The 26924-nt window shown below is 39.3% G+C and overlaps 1 protein-coding gene across 11 annotated transcripts in view; it reads left to right on the top strand.

Annotated features, from left to right (window-relative positions):
* PTPRQ (protein tyrosine phosphatase receptor type Q) overlaps window positions 1-26924 on the top strand; it is a 201253-nt gene that overhangs the window by 142771 nt on the left and 31558 nt on the right. For all 11 annotated transcript variants that reach the window (XM_067559886.1, XM_067559884.1, XM_067559892.1 and 8 more), the window contains 8 exons: window positions 5927-6048; window positions 10351-10537; window positions 13034-13278; window positions 14669-14735; window positions 15441-15599; window positions 20345-20567; window positions 21060-21133; window positions 26414-26513. In XM_067559886.1, the coding sequence (XP_067415987.1) occupies window positions 5927-6048; window positions 10351-10537; window positions 13034-13278; window positions 14669-14735; window positions 15441-15599; window positions 20345-20567; window positions 21060-21133; window positions 26414-26513 (1177 nt within the window). The remainder of the gene's footprint in view (window positions 1-5926; window positions 6049-10350; window positions 10538-13033; window positions 13279-14668; window positions 14736-15440; window positions 15600-20344; window positions 20568-21059; window positions 21134-26413; window positions 26514-26924) is intronic.

The raw sequence follows: 26924 nt of genomic DNA, 5'->3' as shown, positions 1-26924 counted from the left end.
GAGAAATCTTTTTGATTTCTTCAGTAGCAGGGTGCAATGATTTAAGGAAGGGCTAACTTGCTAACCAGTTCCAGCTGGTGTGGTTATCATGGAAGTTATAGATGGAAGAAAAGACCTGTTGGACTATCCAGTCAATTCGCATGTATTGTTCCCAGCAGTAGGTGTCTCCTTCTGTTATCTAGTCTAGTTTTAAAAGTGGTAAGCAATGGGGTTTCCAGCACTTCTCTGGGGGAATTTTCCATACCCAAATACATCTCACAAATGAGACCTGTTTCTTAATAGGTAACCTACATTTTCCTTTTCTAAAGTTATGGCAGATTTGCACACATATAGAATATTTGCCTTTCATAATTTTAAATCTAATTTGGTGATACCTGGAGTAAACAGTAAAATCTAGATTTTTCCAGATCATGAGATACAATAACAAATTCAACTATATGAAATTTAATTGTACAAGTTTTTGGAAATAATTGGCAGTTATTTCACACTTACAAGTATAATATTCACGGAACATTCTAAACTGGTGCTGAACAAATGTAGTTATCTGAGGAATTTTCAGATAGGCTTTTGCAACCTGTGCAGCAAGCTACTACTAGAAAACCTGATTATGAAGTATAAGTTTTAAAAACTTATACAAGAAAGAAATATAGGGCCAAATGCTGATGTCACTTACCCCATTCAGCTGTAATGATGGTCAGTTAATTGTGCAATTAACTTGGCACGCTAGTTAGCCTACAAATAGAATGAGGTATAAACAGAATATTCTGTGTAGGAATAATGAACGTCTTTTTATCTATGTATTACAGATGACCTAGCATGATTTTTTTCTGCCTCTACCAATGGTAAACTATGTTACCATCTCTTATACATAGATTAAAATATATAGCCATTTCTAAACTATTGCCTGGAAAAACTGGATGTTTGTGCTTTCAAAAGAACAAAGTAGTCAATGTAGCACATTCAAATAATTAGTACTTGAAACCAAAAAGTGGAACAGTGTAATAAAACACACAACAGCTGTTGGACTACATCCTGAGCCCAGTAGCTTCCTTGGCACTAGAGCCAATAGAAAAACAAAGGGGAAAAAATCCACCAAAATCAGTCCATGAGTCAAAATTTTGAAATTCTATAGCTGGTTAAAAAAGCAGCAACAAACCTAACAGAAAATTTTCAAAAATGTGTACAATTTCCATGAGCCTTTCTCAGTACAAAGCAGTGAGGTGTTTGGCCTGTGCTCTGAAGTTATAGAACCCACCTACTGAGGGGTCTCCTCTGAGGTGGCCAAGCCACATTTAGGCAACTGCCCTATCCGGCCCCACAGACAGGGTTTGTGGCCCCTTACAGCCTGACTGCCATATAGGACTAAGATTACTTGAACAAGGAAGTCACTGAGCATGAATAATGTCTCCCTGCCATCCTAACAAGGGTTGGAATTCTCCGTGGCTTAATGACAGTCAGCTGAGGAGAAAATGAACAGGCCATGTCCAAGATAGTTTTCCAGCTGGCTACTGAGACATGGCCCATCAGAGCTAAGATCCCTCTTCGGTCATCTTGGATCTATGGAAGTCTATCTTCTGCTGTCCCAATCAACCCCTACAACTCTTGCCAGCTGGGCATTTTTTGTACTTAAAAAATGTTCGAGGAACCTTTCCCCAGTTCCAATTGTCTCCTTTGCCAGGATTACTGCAGTCCTGGGTATGTAATAATGCTAATAGTAGTCCCCATGTACCAGCAGCAGGAGAGAGAGGTTCAGGGTGCACCTAAGACTATTCAGGGCAGCTCTGTGTAGAACAGATGTGGATTGCCCTCTCGTTCCCTACTGGACTGAATCAAGCATCCTTTGAGTGAGTCTGTTGCTGCTGCACAGCCAGGTTAAACAGCTTTATGGGACATAAGGGCTTTTTAGTGCTATGTAAAATAGCCTGAAGATTTAGCCCATAGAAATCAATTAGAGTTGCATGTGCACATCTGAGAGCAGAATTTAACTGTGTTTCTGGTTTTCAAGCAATATCTCTGCAAGATGCTGTCCTTCAGGAAAGTAAAGTAACCTTGGTTGTGAAATAACACTCAAATGATCTTTCTTTGGACATGATCTGATTTGCATTAATTTTCATTTCTCTCAGACTCAGAAAACATGATGGCCATTATTCTCCGACCCAAGCACTATTTACAATATTTACACACATCAAACTCTGGATGTAACAGTTCTCTGAGTTTATAGAGATGTAATATTGATAAAGGAATTTGCATAAAATATACTCTAAATTCTCAGTTCAATTTCTTTATATCTACCCAGTGGTAGTGTCAAATGTGGATCTTGTGAACTTCTGTCCTAGAGCAGCAATATCTAATAGACAAATGTTTAATAACCTGAATATACTAGGTTATTAAATGGAGGATCTCACTGCTGTTACCATCATCACAGTAACTTTCACTCCAAAGTTAAAATTTATTCTATTTGCCTTTAAAATTTAAAATTGCAGGAATTCCTATTTAAATTATTGGACCTGTGTACATATTTGTTCCCATAATCTCAGTAATGTAGTATATTGGAGTACATCATAGTCTATTACTCAGGATTAATCCAGCTCTCACATCCATATCAACTACTCAGCCTTCTGTTTTTTATTGATTATCCTCATAGGAATGATTTTACTGTCTCATAAAATATTTGATGGCACTGTTTTTGCTTAGCTGATGGATTGCCCAAAGAGCCAACTCTGTTTTGCAAGAAGAAATATTTTCAACATGAACTAAGTTTGTAGGAACTTCAGTATATTTAGATTATAGTGCTATGGCACAATAAGGGGAAGAGAAGCATAGCAAGATAAATTTAAATATCTTGCACCTGCATTCATTCTGATCTTCACTTTTGCACTCATAACAAGCAAAATACTGCATTTTTTGGTCCAGATCATACTTTCTTGGATAAAGCGCTTTTGGAAGGCCAAATGAATGGTGATTGGGAAATGAATAGAACTAAGGCCACAGAATTCATTCTGCATTGTGGTGTAGTTGGTATTTTTTTGCAAGCTGAAGGGCTTCCTTGTGCATGCATGTCCTGAGATGTGGAGGGGAAACCTTGCAGTTCTTGGGGCATCCCTGAAATCATGGAGCATATGTGGAGAAAGCCAGAACCTAAGAAGTGTCCCCCAAACCCTAATTCTGCTATGGCAGCATGGCTCGCTCTGTTCTAACTATACCTGACCCAACGTATTTGGAATGTGTGCAATGGGAGTTTGTGCAAGTTAATACTGACAGGGTCAGCATTGTATTACACAGGGAAATCACTATGAGTTTTCAGGTAGATGAGACTACGGAAGTGAGCTTTGACTACTTCTACCTCTCCCTCTCTCAGCACCTTCCCTCCCAAACTCTAGCTGCCTGGAGTCCTTGCTTCTCTGGGAACAAAGGGAGAGGAGTGATACTGCAGTGCCTGTATAATCCTTCTTCAGACAGCTTTTGCCTTTAAGGAGCAAGGGATTCTTTGTTCCTTTCGTTCTCTTTATGGGAAATATTGGGAAGAAGATTGGGTCCTATATCTAGTTAATGCCTAAATAGCCAAATATTTGGGGAAAATCTAGATCAATGAAATAACTGGGCATGAGACTTTTTATTTTCCTTAAAAAATAATAATGAAAAAGGCAGTTCTTATCCAAACTGGCAAGCATGAACTTCCATTAGGAGGTTAGGGTATGCAGGGTTGTTTTTGAGGACTGCGCTAAATGATGGGCTATCCAGACTTACCTTCTAGCAAACACACTTAACTGCTGCCTTAGCATCAGGACACAGATGGATGGGAAAGATGACCCTGACCTGCATAAGACCCACATTCCTATGCCAGGATAGAAGCATGATAATCAGGAAATGATGGTTGTTAGTTACAGAAAATGCATTATTGTGAAAACCAGGAGAAAACTGCTTATGAGAGGAAGTGATTGGATTATAGGGGAATGAGAGAATAAGACGAGGTCATTTCTACTGAGTAAATTGCTGTGATTTATAAGAGAAAGGGTTTAGTGATATCTTACCCCATTACTGACTAGACTCAGTTCACAAAAAATCCTAAATCAGAATGTGATAGTTACCACTGAGACAAAGGTTTTTTAAAGATGTTTATTATAAATCACTAAGTGTTTTGAACCAGCACATTTCCAGTCTCCAATCTCCTTTTTCATTTTGCGAATTATTGTCAGTAGTTATTCCTCATTTCATATTACTGTTAAGTAAGTGTCTATTGATCATTTTCTCATTATGATGAAAATACAATGGTAATGGTGTTTAGATGCATTTTATGTAAATACCTTAAATACAGAAAAAGCATCCTAACGGACATCTAAAAATTCAGCCAATTGCAAATGTTGTCATCAAATAGGGGATACTGTATCTCTAAATTAAGCTGGATAATATGGTAAATTACATTTGGATTTTAATTGAAAATATGTAGATTACATATAAATTGGGCTAAGAGTGAATTTTAGTACCTACAATCCTTCCTTTATCTAACTAGTAAATCTAAATTGTTTCCTTAACTAATTTTAAAAAATGAAATATGCTCCATTTCTTGCTAGTATTGTAAATAATGGAAAATCATCTTCATAGGTTCAAAGTTCTAGGGTTCTGTTAGCTGAACATTTATATGGCATTATACAGAGACTTCACTATGCACCAAAATAGATAAAAGCACAATCCTACTGGAAGCATTTTTACACCATTTTTGTTTGAGGAAAAAATATGGAGAGAACTAATATAAAAATGAGTTATAGCTCAGTTAAATATATACATCTTCAGTAGATATCACTGAGCTATTGTAGACGAGTACACTGACTTTAAATTCTCTCTCTCTCCTTTCCTCACCCATCTCTGATGGTCTAAACCTCCCACTCCACTCAAGTACTCAGACAACCCACAGCCTCCCACTAACAAACAAACCCGATTACCATCCAAATCTTCCTGTTTCCCAGCAGAACTCCACCTGGATAATTGGTAGTGATCTAATGATTCATGAAGGGCAAAAATGTATTAAAGCAATTTTATGCAGAAATCAAAGGTAAGTATAGAGTGCTTCTTTTACTTAAGAAAGACATGATCACCTTTGTCAGATTTTTCTGACACTATTAATTGAGATGTGTATAGATCCTAGTTTTGCTGTTCTTTTTGTAGCAGGCACAAAATGGAGCCATGGAGTCAAATTCTCAAATTATATGCAATCTAGGTGTGTCTTGTACTCACAAATCCTATTTTCCCCATACTTACCATGATCACTGTTAAAAAGTCAACATGCACAGTACCAAGAATTGTTGTGTTGTAGGAAGTGTGCCAAATTTTCCTATGCTTTAGAATAATAGGTAACCAGGTTAACTCATATCACTGTGTGATGTGGAAACTGTTGAAAAATATTCATTTTTTAATACTAATCATCTTGCAGTCCTACAGCTTTTTTCCCCACTTTTTTTTTCTGTATTTCATAAAACTTTCCTTTTATAAAACAGTACTCTATACAAACTTAAGAATTTTCCATCCCCATTGACATGCATATGAACTTATGATAGTATTTTGTTGTTGTTGTTGTTTAGTCTGGTGCATCAAACATCGTCCGTATCCCATGTGGTGATCATATGTGCAATGTAAAAGAAGTCCTATTAATTAATAGAGACTATGGTGTAGACTTAAAAAGATTTAGACACATCTTCCATTAAAGATATGGAATTTTAATAGAAGATGTGTCTAAATTCCATAGAAAGCTTTATAAATCAGAACCAAAAATGTTTGTAATTCTTAAAACTGCTTGGCAAATATAATAATATAATTTTGAAAGTCTCATTTTCAAATGGTAAGTGAATCTTATTTTCTGGTGACTCAAGATACTGTTGTTTGTTGTGAACTAATTCAGCTCAGATTCACATATGTATCATTTTTTCCATAGCTCCAGATGGTCCTCCAGAAAATGTAACAGTAGTAGTTACATCTCCTTACAGTATTAACATCAGTTGGAGTGAACCTGACATTATTACTGGACCAACATTCTACCTCATAGACATTACCTCAGTAAGGCAGTTCTAATTTTTACTTGTTGGTTGATAATGATACAGATGTATGATGGTATCTGGAATAAGTCGAGTATAGATGTTTTTATAGAAATTGCAGGACACAGATAAACAGGATAGGAATGAAAGCCAGAATGGCCAAAACATCCATTTTCCATTAGACTGAGAAATCTTGGACATAAGAAATAAATGTAGTTTGGGAAAATGGTGATTTTCTTGTTTGAGAATGAGCAAATTCTTTGCTATTGAAGATATTGGTAGCGAGCTAAAGGAAACCAGCTTTGTTAAAAGGTCATACATTCCTTTAAGTCTTAGACAAAATAGTATGGCACTATATTGCTATAAACCTAACAAATTAAAGCTGAGACTCCTGGGTAATCAATGTCTGGGGCTCTAAGAAAAACACCAAATATTGCAAGAGTCACAATAAAATAGCGAGAAATGGCAACATGGAGCTCATGTGCTTTCTATCCTTTCTGCTTTGTCTGAGTTCACTGATGTCATTCTAACTGGCACAATTCACAATGCAGGTAGTAGACCATGTATCACAGCAGCAGTGGAATGAGATGGCTGGACTTACAATAGCAAGGGAAGTTAAGAGGAAAACAACTCTTCCTTCCTCCAGCAAAATCTTGAGCAAATCTTTAGCAGAGACTAGAGAAGAGCTGGGGCACAGTTCTTGATGATTCTGTTTTCAACAAAAGAAAAGACATTTTACTAGTGAAACCCTCCTGTCACTATGACAAACTGTCATAAAATTGCACCAGTGGAAAGTGATTTCTTTCACCTTTTTGCAGAAGCACCAAAACCCTAAATTCAAATATCTTGTTTGTGTGAAACATTCCACCAAGCTCTATTTACAGTTTTCCCTCTGCCTTTATAATGTGCAGTTCCTAAATTATGAGCAGTCATGTCCTAGACCATGCTATAGTGATCTGATACATAACTGGAATTTATAATAAGGTACACAATAAGCTATAATGAACTACTGGATTTCTCAAACGAGTTGGTAAATATTCAATAGGAATTTAAAATGTTGTTTTGAATATTCAGGCAGTAACCAAACATGATTTTAAGGAAATGTTCACATTCAGAATATGTTTCAAGAATATAGATTTAATTTTAGGGATTGCTTGTAATCAGGTGCTGTCTGATCAATGATCAGTAGCTACAGGTGTCATCTCCATAGTGAATAGCATTATGCAGACAGGTCCACTGCTACTTAAAGTCCAATAAAACTGTCACAGTCTGTCTGCAGTGAAAATGGTGGTATAAATTTTGGTGACCCTCTGGGAAAATTGTGTATTAAGATTCCAAATTCCACAAACATTCTGTATTTTACATTATATACATTTTAGTATTTTAGTTCTCAGATCACGCTCCTTAAGGTTTTTTAAAATATTTTCACAGGACATAATAAATTCAGATATCTTCTCTGTCACATCATAATTTTAAAAAAGTAATACTTTCCATCCATTTATTGAAAGTCAAGATTTCTTTTTAAATTACCAGTTTTTTTCAGCTTTACAGAGCAATAATGAGAGAATCATTCTGCCACTTTTATCCCAACATAAATTATACCTTACTTTGTCTCATTGTTTCTTTTCATTGGAAGCATTTGTGGAGTAAAGGACTATACAGAATCAGTAAAGGAGGCAGAATTGGATCATAAGGCTTTTGGGGAGAGCAAAAATAAAGAAAAGTTTAATGACCCTGTATCAAAATAGTTGTATTTACAGCTTTCTTGTAAATATTTAAATGCCATATATCTGATAGTGAGATATGAAAAAGTACCTCATCTCTTGATGGTCATCCCAGGAAATGAATGTCTGTTTAGTGCATCAGAAACTTTAGTTAAGGTTAACCCTCAGTGGGGATAAAGGCACATCTGTCAAAGAAAAAGTGTGCTTGAATGATCCTACTGCTTTAGCATCTGTATTTAATACAAATTTCACCCACGGGGAAAACTACTGTACAGCTACCTAATCTTCCTTCAAATTACACATCTGAGAAACAATAATGAAAACATCATTTTTAAATGTTAGAATAGCAGGAATAGATATAAGGAAGGGGCTTAATAAAATGCTCTTTGATCATCTGCTAAAAGAACTTGCTTTTTCCCATATCTACTGTTTCATAAAGTTTAAAAAGACTTACTAGGCCATCTGGCCCAGTTCTCTGCCAGTGCAGGATTGTTCTACATTGTACCTGTCTGAATGATTTGTCCATTTTATTTATAAAAGTACCAACCAATCAGGTGGTCACCACTGTTCAAAAGAAGCTATTAACTAATGAGCAGCTCCTTAATGAATTTCAGATGATGTTTTTAATTAAATATTCACAGCTAAATAAAACTACATAAATTTGTGTATTTATGTACCAATACCAGTTTTGTGAAACAAGCTATGTATGGATATTTAGAGAATGATCCTGCAAACACTCATTCACATTAGTAAATGTATGCCCATGAGAAGTCCCTTTGACTTCAGTGGGACTATTTGTGGGCCTATGATGATCTGTGTTTTGTGCCTACACAAGGGAGCAAAGGGATTTATTGTTTCTCTGCCCAAACTACGTAAGTTGCAAATCCCAGTGCACAGGGGAGAACAGCCTCTGTGGGCTGCTACTCCCCTTCCTGTACGGAAGGGCATAAATGGGGAGTGGGTGGAGTCTTGATTCTGCACCTTTAACATGTCAGCTGAGCTGGCACAGAGGGGGAAGTAAGCTGCCACAGGCAATGGGCTGGTACACTTGCTCCCCCCCAAAGCAAAGGGAAATCTAGGACCAAATTGTGACTCGTTGGTCTGCTCCTGGAGCAGTGCACTGGGCTCTGCCCTTCACACAAGGCTCAGGATGACTCCACCTTCTAGCTCATTATGAGCAAACTTAGGCTACGTTTACACTGGCAGCAGCAAAATTGCCGCCGTCAGATCGATCTTTCATGATCGATTGAGCGGTCAGTGAGACCCGCTCAATCGATGAGGGAGTCGACTTAATAAGTCCACCTCCTCAACTAGCGTAACGCTGAACCGATGGGAACGCTTTTCCCGTCGGCTCAGTGCAATGTGAACAGCGTGCAGAAGCAGTCGACAGGTGTTACACAAACTACTCTGTGTAGTTTGCGTAACTCCCATCAACTGCCGCCGAATTTCTGGGTAAGTGTGAACAAGACCTTAGTCATGAGCATACAGCTCTGCAGGACTGGGCTTTTAAACATTGGCACTTACAGGGCCGTATTATCCATTAGGCACAATAGGCACAGTGGCTAGGGCCTACGAAACTTTCAGGGCCTACGAAAAATTTTGTGAACTAAAATAAAATTTATCTGAAAATTTGAAAAGCAAACGATAAAATCAAAATCCATGTCTTCTTAAATTAAATATATTTATCTAAGGTACAAATTACTTTTATATTATTACATATATCCATTGTAAATTTAATTCTGTGACAAGATTTAAAATTTTCTAAGCTTTTAAGGAATAAGATTACAATATTAGCAAAAGGGAATGCATTTAATGCAGGTTCAATTTTGAACAATTTTTATTTGACATTTTGCTCAGAGTGGCATAACAAGGGGCCACAAAATCTCGCAATTAATGTGCTTAAATTAATAGCTTAAAATCAAATTAGTTATTTCGGTTAGGGGGCCTATGAAGGCAAGTGTGCCTAGGGCCTACGAAGGTCTTAAAACGGCCTTGGGCACTTATACAAGTAAAGCCACATTTTTGGGTAAACGTACCAACAGATGATCCAAATGTGGGATTTGGACAGCCTGCTTATGCATCCACATTTGGCACTACACTGAGTTTTTAGGCTAAGCCCTGTCTAAGGGGTGGTGTCTAGCTGTCCTGCCCTCAGAGGAGCACTGGGAAAGAACTGTGGCTCTCTGAGCTTCTTTCTTGCTCCCTAGGAGAAATAATTTTAGTTTAGCCCTGTACCAGATTTAGCTGAATTTCCCTTTCCCACCATCATACCTTCGCTGGTCAGCATTCTATCAACCCCCTCTCCACATGCTTGCTTGGTGGAGGAGAGCATCTGGCATGCCATGCATTTCCCCTGCCCCCATACCTGGTGTTGTGATGAAGGGAAGGTTAATGTTGTTCCACATGGGTGGGGTGGGAGGTGTTTCTTATTCTGCCCACTCCCTTATGCAGCAATTCAGTCTCAGTAATTGGGTCCTTGTATGTTTCTGTGTGTAAATATACGTAAAATTCACTGTATAAGTAACATGATCTTGTTGCAATGAATGTAATGTACTATTTTTGTGGCATTTTATTTAGTTATTTATTTATTTATTTTACAGGTAGATGGTGATGATTATAACACTTCATTTCTGAAGACAAATTATGAGGGTAAAACCCTGGAAATTTCTGATTTAAAATCATTTACAAGGTATTCTGTTGTAGTCACTGCTTTTACAGGAGCTGTAACTGCTGCACGGATTGAAGGCAAGTCTAGTACTTCAGTAATTGTCTCCACATTTGAGGCCGGTAAGTGTTTTGGTGTTTTTAACTTAAATATCACAGTTGTTTTTGTCCTTGATATCTATCCAATAAAGAAAATGGAAATCTTGAACACTGGCTACATTTTCAATACATCTGCAGATTTTCCTCTCACAATAAAGCTTTGTAAATTACTCTTGACAATAAAGTGTGGCTATAGACAACAAGTGATAGTAAAATTAAATGCTAATACTTAGCACATGTCATCCATCAATCTCAATGTGGTTTAGAGAGGAGGGTAAGTATCGTTATTCCTGCTTAAAAGTTGGAGATACTAGGGCCCAGTGTTGAGTCGGTGGCAGAGCGGGCAATGGAACGCAGATTTTGTGATTCCCAGGCCAGTGCCTTGTCCATTGGACTATGCTGCTAGCTTTGTGGAATCATATATTTATTCTATCTCAATGACCTCCATATCTATTTGAGTAAGAGGGATGCACAGCTAAACAAGGTGGCCAGAGGGAGGCTATAGTAGACAGAATTCCACCTAATGTCAAGGCAATACACTTTAAAGGGATACTCTGATCTAAAGAACGGACTGCTTCAGCAGACTAGCCTTTGACCATGAAGTTAGGTCTTTAAATTTCCAGATTTTCACAGAGTCAACTTCTTGATTGTAACCTCATTTTTAAAAATACCTTCTCTTTCTTTTCTCAAGCAAGTATGCTGTGTTTACTGTGATCATTTACATACTGTAAATGTTACAGTACTTAATTGCTTCATTTCTAATGCAGAGACATCTGTTTTGATTTATGGACCTATTTTGGACATCATTCTGCTCCATTCAAATGAATGGTGCACGGTAGGGAGGGCGGTTAGCAATTATGTGCAGGAATCAAAAGGCTAATTTAAAGGTTTACTCTTTTTTGTGATAAATACACTTGAATGAATGATAGAATAAAAATTCAGGAATAAGAATTAACTCTATTGCTTCATAACAAAGCGAAGTGCTGCTGCTGGATTTTCATACTCAATGACTCTCTGCTGGTTTTGAATTATTTGCTAAATCATCCTTTAAAAAGAAAACAAAACTGTTGAATATAAGGATTTTTTGCTTCATTAGACATAGGAGTTAATTATCAACTTGTTTTGAACATCAGTTTTCCTTGATTATAGTTAGAATATTTTCAGATCTGGATATAAGACACAAGTGTACTAGTTGTATTTGTCAATGACCTCTTTCTGGTTTCTAGTTACGAAAATTGAATGTACATAATAATACTCTTAGATTGGTCAGCTACCTTCTACAGTGACCATGAGGTTTTGGTGGGCCAATTGCATCCCTAGAAGTTGATGGAGTCACCTGAGGGTGGCTCAACTTCTTGATTATGGAGAGAGAACAGAATATTATACTAGGTGATCACTTGTCTGCCACTTATTTTTCCTCATGTGGGCTATAGCAGAGTTTTATCTTATAGTCCTTCCTTTATATAGCTGCAGTGCGCATAGAAAATCAGAACTATTTCTCCATCTCATCTGGCCTCTCTTGTATATTCAAGCTTTTTATATGGTATCTGAGTCAGGTTAAAGTTTGGAGGAGGGCTAGCTGATGTAGGCTTAACCCAGAGAAAACTGAGTTGATATCTGTGGGCTGGGAAGCAAGCAGAGATTATGTCTGACTCCATGATTGAAGGAGTGTGCTTGCCTTAGGTTACTTGAGTTCACAATGTGGGCATCACGTTAGATCCCTGGCTGCTCAGGAAGCAGCACTAGGCAAAACAGCTTCTTTTCTGTCTGTGCCTGGAAAGAGAGGTAGAGCCTTTTCTTTCGGACAGAAATGTTGGTAAAATGATTTGTGCTTTTGTCACCTTGAGAATAAACTACTAGAATAAAGGTGTTTTTTAAATGGCCAACTTAGGATCATTGGGAAAGCACATTATAAATGTGCTCTGAGATTTCCTGTGGCTTCCAGTAAATTTCTGGATGGACTTTAAAGTGCTGGTTTCACCATAAAACTCTGTTTGGGCATCAGCTAATGGAAAGACTGTGCCAGCAGTGGAGGATCTTGATATAACAGTCTCCTTGTATAAAAGTAGGGAGGGTGGCTGTTGCTGACAGAGTGTTTTCAGAAAGAGGTCTAAGAGGTCTCCAACTCTGAAATTCACATATCCCCATGGTCTGACAAAACAAGGATTTGTTACATTCCGAGCATACTTCAAGGCTCATGCATTGCTTGGGGTGTTCCAGGAAACGGTGGCTTTAGAGATGAGTGTGGTTGCTCATGATCTGGTGTTAATTATGGTGGGTTTCTAATCATTAGTTTTGCTATTTGTGAGATTAATATTATATATTATTATAATATTTGCACAAACACCTAGTGTTGGGAAAGCAGTTTTTAATTAAACAAATTAAATAACAACAGCATAATATTGGTGTCCAAAAGTGGGGGGAGGAAGGGCTTGTAATCTTTTTGTATTTTAATCTATAAATAAATAATAACAATAATAAATTCTAATTCAAAGTGAATTTCTGAAATATTTATTTTAGTGCCTAAAGACCCACCTAACAATGTAACATTTCAGAAGATACCAGATGAAGTAACAAAATTCCAAGTGACATTTGTGCCATCATCCGAACCCAATGGAAATATTCAAGTATATCAAGCCATGGTTTACAAAGAAGATGACCCCGCTGTTGTCCAGATTCACAATCTAAGTGTCATTGACAAAACAAATAAATCGGTCACTGCCATGATAGAAGGGCTAAAAGGAGGACATACGTATAACATCAGTGTAAGGCTTAATACAGTTCTCTGTCTTTGATGTCAACAGGAGATTTGCCTGATTAAGGACTGCAGGTCAAAGCCAAGAATACAATTTTGTTCCCTGACATGGTGACCCAAGGGAATAAAGGGGATGGGGAAAATCAATAGTAACTGAGGACACTTAGCATCTCATTGGTAGCAGCTACCATCTTATAGGACTAGCTCCTAGATCACCAGGCCAGTCTTTGGCACATCACTTTCAACAACAAAATTTTGTTCTGTCATCTGATCCCTGAAGTGGTCTTCTGATTTGTTTTGATTTTTGTTTCAACCTTCGGGTCCAATCCTACAAGCAGTGACTACAGATGAATCTTTATTCCTGCTTGTAGTCCCACCAATAAAGTCATCAGGGATTAGGACAGGAGGGGAGGAGAAGCAAGAGTAAAAATCCTCCTGAAAATAATTGTTTGGAGGTTAGGTTTGTTTTCCCCCCTTTTTGCTTTATCTATATTATACCAGGGACTGAAATATTGTTTTCCTTAGGATTTTAGAGCTGAGTGAAGTGAATGGCACAAAGAATGACCTCGGAAAATACCAGAGAGAGTCCCTCTGGAAAATTTTTTTTTTTTAGTGTAAATCTACTCAGTTCTAATTTCCACCAGTATCAAAAGAGTTTGGAAGAATAACAAATTGGGTCAATTACTTCTTTCAGTTGCACTGATGTAAATCCAGAGAACCTCCGATGAAACTGAAGGCAGAATTTGGTCTACTGTTATGTATTTAAAAACCGAAGAAGAATGAGAGAACAGTATCCAATTTACTTTTGTATATTGTCTTTCATACATAAATACTACAAAATGCTTCATAAATGCTTTCAAGCTTTACACACAGACAGAATTATTTTAATAATAATTTATCATACAGGTAGTGTCTATATATGTAGAAGGACAGGAGTCAAGAGGGATATAAAGACCATGTTACAGAAGAAAACTAAGAGGCTCAGGAAATAGGATTTTATGAAAGGCTAGGAAGATGAGATGGGTCTTGAAATGGGATTTAAGGAGAGTCAGGGAAAGAGTTAGAGGCAGAGGGACATACTAGTGAAACAGTGTATTCCAGAGAGTGCAAGGGAATGGAGATAGAGACAAATCAGTAGGGAAATATTAATACACATTATTTTAAATAATGTCACTCCATGTATACATAAATTAAGGTTCTAGTTCCATCTTGCATTCTGGTCACACGAATAAAACAAATGACAATCTCAAGGTTTATGTTATCACTGAAACCCTTCAGTCTTGTCATGTTATGTATATATACAATTGCAGGATTAATTATTCTTTTAAGCAGTATATATTTAGCTTTTGCTGATTTAAGTTTAATACAAATTTTCAATAAAATGTTCACTTCTTTTTAAGGTGTACGCAATAAATGGTGCTGGTACAGGGCCAAAAATCCAATTGAAAATAACTATGGATATTAAAGGTATGTATAATAAAATACTCTTAATTTGAGATCCCTGTAAATTATAAAGAAAGTGACGTAAATTTGTGCATGCATGTGTGTGTCTCACGTGTCCATCACCTAGAAGAATGAGCATAAGGCTGAGGTCCTTGAATTTCTGAGTTCTGTTCCTGCCTCTGCTACAAATTACTGGTATTTTGTACTGATATAGGGCCTTACTCATAGTTGAATTGTACTATATACCATAATTAATACCAGTAAAGCCATGGGACTACTTGTGGAATAAGTACTACTTAATGTGAAAAAGATTATCAGAATCTAGCCCATAGTATTTTACAAATATTATTTAATCAAGCCTCACCATGCCATTTAGAAGTAGATTATAGAACCATATGTAGTTATACTTTACCACATCCACTAGAAGTAAATAAAATCATTATCCTCATTTTGCAGATAGAAAAACTGGCATTTAAATGGCATTCTTTCTTAGTCAAACCTGTCATTTGGACTCTGATCCTGCAAGGGTGAGGGGATCTGTGAGGTAGACTCTCAGCCTCTAAAGGATCCTGTTGCAGGATTGATGCCTTAATTAGGACATTAGGCTATCCACCAAAATGTCCCAGATAAGAGGACTATGCTGTATAACACAATTACATAATTGAACTAAGTGATTTTAGTTAATAAATTCAAAAACAAAACATTGTGCTTCTTTTTGTTTAAAAACAGAACCACCACGACCTAATAAAAAACCAGCACCAGTTTTTGATACCAGTGGGACACTACTTGTTACTGCTACAACAATTACTATCCGAATGCCAGTATGCTACTATAATGATGATCATGGACCTATCAAGAAGATACAAGTTCTTGTTGCAGAAGCAGGAGGTAGAGAAAGCTATTATGTTCTTTTGCAAATTGTTCGTACCTTTTTAGTTTCTTCCATTTGACCTGTTACTCTGTTCCCTTATTGCCTTTATTGGATGATGCAGACTTAAGCCTGGTCTACACTGGCGACGGAGCTCGACGTAAAGTCACTTATGTCGATCTCCGAACACCTGAGTCTCCACTGGCACTACTGTTAAGGTGACTTAAGTCACGGCAAGAGTTGACTTAATAAGACCATCTCTGCAAGTGGCATAGCGCCTAATTCAAATTTATTAATTCAATTTAGTGTCAGTGTAGACACAACTTCACTTAAAGTGACTTTATTGGCCTCTGGGAGGTATCCCACAATGCCCCCTTGTCACTGCTCTGGGCATTCGCGCTGTGCTGTACTGTGGTCACACTACCAGGAAATGTCCCCTCCCCTCAAGCCCCGGGAAGATTTGAATTTTCATTTCCTGTGCTGCCAGTATTCTTCATGGCTATTGTAAAGGCCAAACGCGCTCCAGCATGGAGTCAACCAGAGGTCTTGGATCTCATCGGTCTGTGGGGCGAGGAGTCCATTCTGGCTCAGCTCAGAGCCAGCAAAAGGAATCTGGACATTTACGGGAAGATATCCCCGGGCATGCTGGAGAAGGGACACAAGAGGGACGCGCAGCAGTGCCGCGTGAAGATCAAGGAGCTGCGTCAGTCATATCAGAAAGCCAGGGAAGCTAACAGCTGTTCTGGCTCCTCACCCAAAACGTGCCACTTCTACGACGAGGTGCATGCAATTCTCAGTGTTGATCCCACCACGGTGCCGCCCTGCAGCATCGATACCTCTGCTAGGTCACAGTCTATGGACAATGGTGAGGAATCCGTGGATGAGGAGGAAGAGGATGCTGAGGAGAGCAGGATGCATGAGAGCGGGGTGTCCGTTCTCCCTGAAAGTCAGGACCCCAGAGCAGTCCAGCAGCACACAGGACAGCAATAATGATCCCAGGGAAGGCACATCTGGTGAGTTTTTTTTTCTCTTAGCAGTTCTGTCCTTTTTCATGGGGTGGGGGGGGGGGCAGGAAGGGGATTTCAGGTGTTTCGGTGACTGTACTGGGGGGTTACCCAGGGAACAGTTTATTTCTGTGATGAGATATGCTCCAATAATCATCAGTTGATATCTCACGGAAACTTTCATGTAGGTAATCTGTTATCCTTTGCAAAAGTTTTCTGGGGAGGGCTGCCTTGTTCTTCCCTCCATGGTAGGATAATTTGCTACGCCACATTGCAATCAAGGGAGCCTGCATCATGGCGGAACACAGCTGGTACCCTGCTGCGTGCAGCAAATCTTCCCTTTCCTCGTGCGTGACCCTCAGGAGACTGATATTGCTCATGGTCACCTGGGGAAGACAGTGCATGTTTAAAATACCAGAACTATACAGCAGATGCCCTTTACCTTTGTATTCCCCATTGTAGTGTCCTACCAAATCACTTTGATTATTTTAATTTGGTTTAAGCAGAGACTATCTCACCCTCCCTCCCCATGCTGTCCGCAGATCCCCTATGTAAGGGCACGGTAAGTAGACCCCTCTGGGACGTCAGGAATGGAATGAGGGTCTGTGTTTTCCCTGTGCACTGCATGGGGAATATTCTCTACATTGTAGCAGTTGTATCATTTTCTTCACTCTTGCTAACAATGGCTACCTTGTGAATTTTTTTTTCATTCTGTAGACACCTTGGCCTTGGCCCCACCCTCAAAAAATGCTGCGGAAAGACTATCACAGATTAGAAAGAGGAAAAAAAAAAAGAGAGATGACATGTTTCGCGAGCTCATGAACGCCTCAGCGGCCGCAGAGACCGAGCTCAGAGCATGGCAGCTGACCTTGTCCCAGAATGTGGACATGGACAGGGAGAGTCGCAGAGAAATGCAGGAGCATGATCGCAGTATCAAGCAGGAGATACTGCGAATCATGCGGGACCAGGCAGACATGCTCCAGCAGCTTGTGGAGCTTCAGGAGGAGCAGAAGCAGGACAGAGTCCCACTGCAGCCCCTCCATAATGCTCCTCAACCAAGGGCTTTGCTGCCCTCCCCCTCCCCTGTCCCCAAGAGGTCTCGGAGGAGATTGGCCAGGCTGCAGTACGTGCTCGCCTCCATCTTGGTGGAGGTGAGCAGAAAGCAGAGGCGGACACGCTGACATCTGGCCAGCAAGCTACCATCCTACCCCTTGAGACGGAATTAATACTTTCCTCTTTCCCCCATGACTTGAATGTTCATAAATAAAAGTTTGCATCATTTCAACACGTTTCTTTATTAAATCATATCTTATTTTGGAGGGTACAGATATTGATTGGGGGTGGGGATGTTCACTAAAGGCAAACAAAATACAGGACCAGAAATCAGTCCTGCATCTCATTACAGAACCTGGTTTTCAAAGCTTCCCCAATGCAAAGCGCTCCACGGTTAGCTCTCAGCGTACTGCTAGCATCTGGCTGCTCATAACTGGCAGCCAGTCTTTCTGCCTCCACAGCCCAACCCTGGGGGAACCTTTCACCCTTTGTTTCACAAACATTATGAAGAACACAGAATGCAGATATCACCAAAGGGAGGTTTTTTTCACTCATTTCCAGCTTATTGAGGAGACTCCTCCATCTACCCTTTAAATGCCCAAAGACTCATTCTACAAGTGCTTAACCTGTTATTAAAACACTCCTTGTTGCTGTCAAGGTGCCCAGTGTATGACTTCATTAGCCAAGGGAGCAAGGGGTAAGCAGGATCCCCCAGTATATCACTATGGGCATTTCCACACCCCCGATCTGAATATTTTGGTCGGGGAAAAAAGTGACTGCCTGCACACTAGAGAACAGCCCCGAATTACGAAATATGCATGCGTCATGCACCTTCCTAGACTACCCACACAGATGTTGGTGGAACAACCCCTGTGATCCACGAGGCCCTGCAGGACCATGCAAAAGTACCCCTTGCGGTTTATGTATTCGGTTGCTAGGTGGGCAGGTGCTAAGATAGGGATGTGCGTCCCATCAATTGCCCCCCCGTAGTTTGGGAACCCCATCGTGGCAAACCTGTCCATTATGTCCTGCACATTTCCCAAAGTCACTATCCTTTTTGGATGTATCCATTGATGGCCCTCCATACTTGAATCATGGCGGTGCCCACTGGAGATTTACCAACTCCGAATTGATTCCCAACTGAGCGGTAACAGTCGGGGGTTGCCAGCTTCCACAGAGCGATGGCGACTCTCTTCTCCACCATCAGAGCTTGTCTCAAGTGAATATTCACGCGCTTCAGGGATGGGGCCAGCTCCGAGCACAGTTCGAGGAAAGTTGCCTTTCACATACAAAAGTTTTGCAGCCACTGGTCATCATTCCACAGCTGCATAACGATGCGGTCCCATCAGTCTGTGCTTGTTTCCCGGGACCAGAACCTGCGCTCCACGGACTGCAGATAATGTGTTACAGCCTGCAGCAATCGTGAATTGTTCTGCTCGATGGTTTGTAGCAGGGCAGCCTCAGTGGCATCGCTGTTGCCTGTACTTCAGCTTCTTGCTCTACTTTGAAAATACACTATGATAAGCTGTGATGTATTTATAACGCTCACAATAATAGTGCAGAGTTGAGCTGGCTCCATGTCTCCGCAGCAGTGGCGAGCGCGAGGAGTAGAAAAATGGCGCAAAAAGAGTTTTCCTTTTTCTTTGGGGGGAGAAGGGAGGGGGACGCAGCATTGCATCTTGGGACGATGACACTCGTCCCAACAGCCACCGCGGCTAGTTGCACTATGGGATCGCAACCCACAGTGCACTGCTTTGAAAGTCGAAATACATGTGGTGAGTGTGGACGCACGAGACCTGTGCAAACAGCTCCGTGTGTACACACTGCTGCGACTTCAAAAAATCGATGGGTGAAAATTGACTTTAAGTAAGTCGACTTCACTCGGCAGTGTAGACATACCCTTAATGTTAGGAAGTGGCTGATCAGTTACTGCAGCAATTGTAACACTCCCAGGAGTCATTCATGTGTACCTCTGTGCTACCATTCCTTGCTTCAAGGGTGAAGCATTATCTGTGTGTTGTAGACTGGATTCTGGGAACCCTGCCCAAGGCATTCACCCTTTTCAGCTGACAAATAGTCACTATTTGTGGTTGAAGTCACACCCATTTTTGCTATTTTTCATAATTTTTTCCAGCGGTTATCAATTTTCTTTGTTCATGATTTCCTTTAAAAATAATACATGCTGTATCTGTGAAACTAAAATATTGAAAGTTCCATTTAGCAGTTTTTCCTTCTGTAGCCATTTTGTTGCTATTAGAAGTCAGCCATGATAATATTTCTATTTTAATGCAGGAAGGAGTCTCAGAAATCTCTTTGGTGCAGTATGGGTCAGATTATGAACCCCTTTATTTGAACTGATGAACTTTTGCTCATTTGAGTAATTCTATAGGAGTATTCCTAGTAACTGTCTACCATTGTGAGAAAGGCTTAAACAATCTGGCCAGATATGGTCAATTCTTCTTTACCTAAAAAAGAGAAATTCCAGATATTTGAATCCATGTGCCGTTTGCCCATACTGTATGGAAGTAAAGCATCCACATGTTGTACTGTATATCATTCATGGTTTTGAAAAATGATAGTTTATTTAGGTGATTAAGTGGGAGCTAATGGCTGCTAAGCACTTCTGAAAATAGAACCATTGGTTTACCTTCTTTAATTGCAATCTGTTTAGGATGAAATGATTTATAATTAATTTCTTCTTACAATAGTTCAGCATGATGGAAATGTTACTAAGTGGTATGATGCCTACTTCAAAAAGCCAAGGCCATATTTTACAAATGAAGGCTTTCCAAATCCACCTTGTATAGAAGGAAAGGAAGGACTGAGTGGCAAAGAAGATATGTATGTCATAGGTGCCGATACTACATGTATGATACCTGGGAGTGAAGATAAAATCTGCAACGGCCCTCTGAAACCAAGAAAGCAGTACTTGTAAGTCTATGATTCAAATTCTATGTCAATATTTGACCAATAAAAATGTTTTTTAAAAATATTTGAGTTAGAGTCAAACAAAATGCAAAGGTAATATTTTTAAAGGCCCATTTAAGAAAAGGCAGGGTCTACAGTGATCTTCACAAGAAACCATAAGCATACTGTGACTTTCTGAATGAAGTAGTGTTAAATTTTCATATACTTAATTTTTTTTTTTTACTGGAGTGTAAATGTTAGAGAACTGAGAGGCAGTTTTTTTGTTATAGTAACAAAATTCAGTAAGTCTAAATGCAAGATAAGTATGATTAATTTACTCATCTACCGTATACTTTTAACATGTTGACATTAGGATTCTTAAATTATATGGTGTACACTGACTGCATGTTCCTTTCTTCCAAAATGAAAAATAATTACTAGTTCCTTACCGAATGAGTGATTTTAAAACTTGTATATAAATATTTGATTCCTGAATTTACTTAATTTATTTTACAGATTTAAGTTCAGAGCAACAAATGTTAAAGGCCAATTTACAGATTCAGACTATTCTGACCCTATCAAAACTTTAGGTAAGGAGAACTTAATTTATTAAAGACATTTTAATATTTCAAAAGCATCTGATAAGTTATGAAATTGCTCCCTCTCCCTTTAACCAGATCATTCTCTTTTAAGTTAATAACCATGACTTTTGATGGGCCAAGCTTAATCTCAAGAGTACAGTCTGGAAATCCATTCATCCCACAGGATTTCCCCCAAAGCCATGGCATGGTACCTGCATGATCTTCTTCATGACTCTCAGCTGTGATCCATTCCTTCTGTTGGCAGCCATCCTGTGGACATGATCCCTTGATTCAAACTTCTCTGGGCAGATCCCATTGAAATTGATAGGTTTCTTTAACAAAATAGTAAACTGATACTTAGCCAGGAAACTACCATCCCTTTATTGGAAAACAGAACCCAAAAGAGCTGGGCAAATCTCTAGATAATAGCAGAGGGCTTTTACTGGGAATATTTCCTCCTCTGTGCACTTATATTATGCCATCTGAGTTTCCCAGCCCACCTGATCTGCCTTAGAAAATGAAGTGTCACATTTATTACATCATCTGCACATTGGAAGTATCCAAATGCTAGTGCCCAACCTGAATAGTCTTGGTCCTGACTGCTCAAAAAAATGCAACTACTTTCTGCCTTAGAAATCTTTGACACTGAAAGTAATTGAAGCAAATACCCTGACGAGCCAGCATGATCAGGCAGTATGAGTCTATCTGAGAGGAGTCATGACTGAAACCTTTCCCTCCTCCCCCCATCCTTAACCCCTCCCCCCCCAATCCTCTGCTTCTTCTAGGTATCTGTGCACCAGAAAACCCCTGAATGGTTTAAAGAACCCATCCAGGCAAGCACAAAATGAAATGTCTTAGTGGTACATGCTATAGTTAATTATAGTCCCTGCTCTACTAGCACTATTGAAAATTGCACCAATTGCTCCTCCAGTATGCAATACAATTGGGCAAGACCTGATCGCACTTAGTATGACATGAAATCAGAAAAATACAGTGCTGTAAATTCTCCAAATCCTAGTGGTTTCTGATCTCTTCTCCATTGCCAATACTATCTTGTGCTCAGGTTCCACAGGAATGATGGCATCACATCTGGCTCTTGCCTGGCCCTTAGTTTCCAGATCTCAGAGCCTGTCCACCTGGAAACAAGATAAAACATCAGCAAAGGACCTATCAGTTCCAGGGATATGCCAAGCAATCAAATAGATTGGGCACCATAGTACAAACATTTTCACAAGATACATAACCAGAGGAGCCTTGCCCAAGTGGCTATTGATAATAGGGACCGCAGATTGGTTGTCTGACCTGAAAAATTGCCCATTTATTCTTAAGACTTTGTCATATAAGATAACTGAAAGGTGCATCAGCCAACAGGGATAACTTCTGTGACCATCAACATCACAGCAGCAGCAGCCTCTGTTGGAAAGGCAAACGGGTTGCAGTTAAAGAATGAGTCTGAAAAAGCTGTTTGAAACCTGAAAACATAATTCATGTTTTATTTTAAACCAGCATTGGTATTTACAAGTAAAAAAAAACAATCTGAATTAGTATTCTTTGCAAAAACACATCCCAGCTATAGCTGACCAAACACTGGTTTGAGTTTTCCTATAGGTGCCACATTAGTACTTGCAGCTCTTACATGTTGTTTTGGTTTCTTGGTCTAGGTATAGGAGAGGTCCTGTAACTGGAAAAACAGACTGTTTGCTTATAGAGTCCTCATTATATGATAAATATATTTGAACCAAAAAAAATGTACAAAATGTCTATGATGGTTTATTTCAGGCAAAACACTGCTTGTTTTTACTACTTTCCAGACGGTGATGCTTCTGATGCTTTTGTTAAGAAATAGAGATTTTGCTTGGAATTAGTAGTTTGCTGTAAGGAAGAAATTGTCAGGGCACGGTGTTTTCAAAGAGATGAAAACATGTTGTAGGCCAGATCAAGCAGGCACAGTAGTTAGTTTTTAGCAGGAGTGCCTCACTTACACAGAACTGCACAATAGATTTTGATGTATATTCTCCACTCAACCATTCTGTGAATACCACTGTTCTAATCTGGAAGAGTTGAGGAGCCATTTAGTCACATCCCTGAGTGACATAAATTTTGCTGACATAAGTGGTAGTGTAGACATAACCTATGGCTCTATTTTGTCCCTCTCCCACTACCTCCCTACCTCCACAGCCTCTCCGGCCTCTTCCTGGCTGCTAGGAGGAAGAGAGTTTTTCCTCTCTTGGAGAGCTTTGGAAGAGCAAGAAAGAATTCTGGAAACTCTAATTCATTTACATAGCACACACATCAGCAGCTCTGTTTCGACTTGTCTTGGGTAGATATTTTTGTTTTTTTCCTTTGACTTAATAGATGGGCAAATAACTCAGATAATCAACATCTTTATGAAAGCTAGTTTGGACTAGAGCTGTGTGAAATTTTTTGGCCAAAACTTTTTTTCCACTGAAAAATGAAATTCTTGCTCAACTGTTTGTTTTATGAATTCATGTCAAAGTCGCAAATTGTTTCAATTATTTTTAAAGTGAAACTTTTCCTCTCAACATTTTTTAATTAAATCATTTAGATTTTTCAATGCAAAACAACTTTTCCTTTCAAAATGTTCTTCAATTTTATTTAAAAATTAGAAAACATTTTTAAAAAATTGAAAATGAAACAAAACATTTATTTCATTTTAACAAAAGAATTTTTTCATGATTTTTTGGCTCACTGAAAATTTTTCAGTATGGGCAGCGAACCAAAAAAAAATCTGTTATTCACATAACTCTGGTCTGGACATTCCCCAATCATTTGTTCCAGGCTAACATTTGTAGTTTAATTTAGGATTCAGCCAATGCTAGTAGAGTCTAAACTAGCCTTTACAAAGGTATTAATTACCTCAAGTTAATTGACAATCAATCAGATTAAGCTAAAGTCTAAAGCAGAAAAACCCAAAGAGCACCCCTGAACAACTGCACATGTGGCTGTAGAACCAAAGGAGTAGTATTACTGCTTTAGGATATTTTTATTACTGGTATAAATAAGCAAATGCCAGAAACAAGACAATGCAAAACTCTGGTATGGGAGCTTGATACCCTTTTGACCCAAGAGGTTTCAGGGTTTTGCAGGTTGTTTCCATTAGAAGGAGAATTAGATGTTGGAGTCCGGTATTGCTATGATGCAATCCTGTGTATTTACAAAGAATGTACAAAGTCCTGTTCCCATGAACACAGTAGGAATTGAATAATAGGAGGCAGTTTCTTTGCTCACAGTTCCAGACCTCTTTCCAGCCAGCACTCTGTTCAGAAAGCTCTCTTGGCTTTCTCTGAGGGATGTCTACACAGCAACTAGACACCTGTAGCTGGCTCCTTCCTGCTGACCTGGGCTTGTGGGGCTCGGGCTGCGGGGCCTTTTCACCGCTGTGTAGACTTCCAGGCTCAGGCTGGAGCCCAAGCTCGGGAACCCTCCCATCTTGCAGAGTCCTAGAGGCCAGACTCCAGCCTAAGCCCAGACATCTACACAGCAGTGAAACAGCCACGCAGCCAAAGCCATGTGAGCCCAAGTTGGCTGGCATGGGCCAGCTGCAGGTGTCTAGTTGCTGTGTAGACATCCCTCAGAGTCGTGATGCAAGTGCTTCTCTTGCTGTCTTCCTTGCTTTCTGGCTGCTTCTCTCTGCTTCTTCTCTGGCTGCTTCTGCTCATACACGCACCCCTCCACCAAACAATTCTAGTGACCTGTACATTCAATCCCTAGCTAACCCCCTCAACCATGTAGCTCAGCTTCTGACTGGCCTTGCATGGGCCTGTGTTTTGGATAGTTACTCCTGTTGTTTCATTTTTCTCCAAACTTGTTTCTTACATTTATAAACTGTTTCTTTCATTTATCCTGAATGAAGGGCATCTATCAAACCCATCAGTATCGAAATTTCACCCAGTCTCCATTCCAACAGGTGCCATTAAGCAGAATTGCTTGTTTATCTCAAGCAGATAATATACCCTGTCCAGATACCGTCAGTTAAATACAACCAGATATACTAAATACTAACTTTCAATCTGCATTTCAGAAGAAGTTGCCGAACTGTGTCCCATAGTCTGCAGGATCTGGCTGGTTACATGGTGCTAGTTCTCAACTATTAAATTGCATTAAAAGGAAGCTAAAATTACATTAAATACTTTCTTCATATTCATTTTCCATGAAAGCAGTTCCTGGTAGCTTCTTATATGATTGCTAATAGGAGGGGAGGTGGCTGTGGAATTGCAAATGGGTGTGGAAATGAGTCACAAACACAATTTTTCTACTAAATTTTTCTGGTCCACGCTATTTAAAGGAGTGTGAGGACCCTAAGGTCAGCATATTTGATAATTAAAACTGCTACTGTTTTGTAAAATATCAGCTGAAGTTTGAAAACTGAGACAAAATCTTTGTGCATGTGATGCAGTTACAAGTATGCTGTTTTATGTACAGTAGTTATTCATCCTCTAGATGTTATTAATAAACAAATGGTGTCTATTTAACATACAGTGAATGCTTTAATATTGTGTATCTAAGATCACAAATATCTGGGAACCTTCATGTAAAGTGTTGCTCGGTTAATTTCAAATATTCAAAAGGCCAGATCCTCTCCTGGTATAAATGCCTACTATTCTACTAAGCCTTCAGAATGAAATACCTGGAACTCAGTTTTCTTTGAGAGGCCCATGGGATGAAGTCAGTGGGAACAGGAAACTTATTGAGATTGGTCTCACCAAGTTTCTAGGTAATCAACAGGTCAGGAGGGTTTGTAGAGTAGACAAGGAGTGCTGCGTCCCAGTCTCATGGATCCTGGGGTCCACAGGGAAAGGGAAGCTGATACTCATTAAAGCAGAACATTTCCATGTGGAAGACAGAACAGGCTCATCCACGTTACTTTATATGATCTTTAGGCATGGTCTTGTGTTGTGATCTTTTGTGTTGCCACAAGGTGCATGGTGGCAGCTGCAGAGGAGGACCCAGCAGAAGTTAATGCCACTTGGATTTACACAAGAAAATACATGGTTTAGCAGCTGGTGAGGTTGCAGCTGGTCCTCTGCTCAATCCACTCTTGATCCCACTTGTTAAATCCTGTGATACCTGGACATTGTTGAGCTTTGGCAGAAGAACCCCTACTCACTTCCAGGAAAGAGAGAGCATAGGACTTCCTCATCCCATACCTCCCAGAGAAATATGCTGGATTTGATTTTTTTTTGTTTTCAAAAGTAATAAGGATGATCCAGTCTTCAGATATTTGGTCTCCAAATTTTCAGTCCCAGTATTGCCCACTTTCTGTTGCAGGTGAGGGACTGTCAGAAAGAGCGGTAGAAATAATACTTGCAGTTACTTTGTGTATACTTTCCATAATTCTTCTTGTGGTGGCAATCTATGCTTTTGCAAGGTAAGACTTCTTTGTATATATAATACTGCACGTTCTTTTTAAACTGTATGCAAGTATTTTTTATGTATAGAAGAAATAAATCCTATACATAGAACCATATATAACCAGCTTGCTATCTTAGATTATGTTGCATTTTAATACCATTTTGTATCATGTAGAAACTCATTATTATCCATTATGGAGGAGGAGCAGTTTGATTTGGAGTAAGCAGGTCAAAGTCTGTTCTCTGTCACACTGGTAACATTTCAGAGTAGCTCCATTGATTTCAATTACACTTGTATTTGACAAATCAGAAATCTGACCCTAGGTGAGGTAACCTATAGCATGCATAGATGCCTAGTTGAAGAAGTAGGCAAACTGCTGCATGAATGATGTTCATCTGCCACAGGTGCTGTGCTACCCCTACTAGCT

The sequence above is a fragment of the Emydura macquarii genome, unplaced genomic scaffold (genome assembly GCF_026122565.2).
Source record: "Emydura macquarii macquarii isolate MOO-44397 ecotype Brisbane River unplaced genomic scaffold, CSIRO-AGI_Emac_v2 contig_2205, whole genome shotgun sequence".
In the NCBI taxonomy this organism is placed as follows: Eukaryota; Metazoa; Chordata; order Testudines; family Chelidae; genus Emydura; species Emydura macquarii.
Note: the sequence above shows the minus strand (reverse complement) of the source record. Positions and strands in the feature narration are given on the sequence as shown.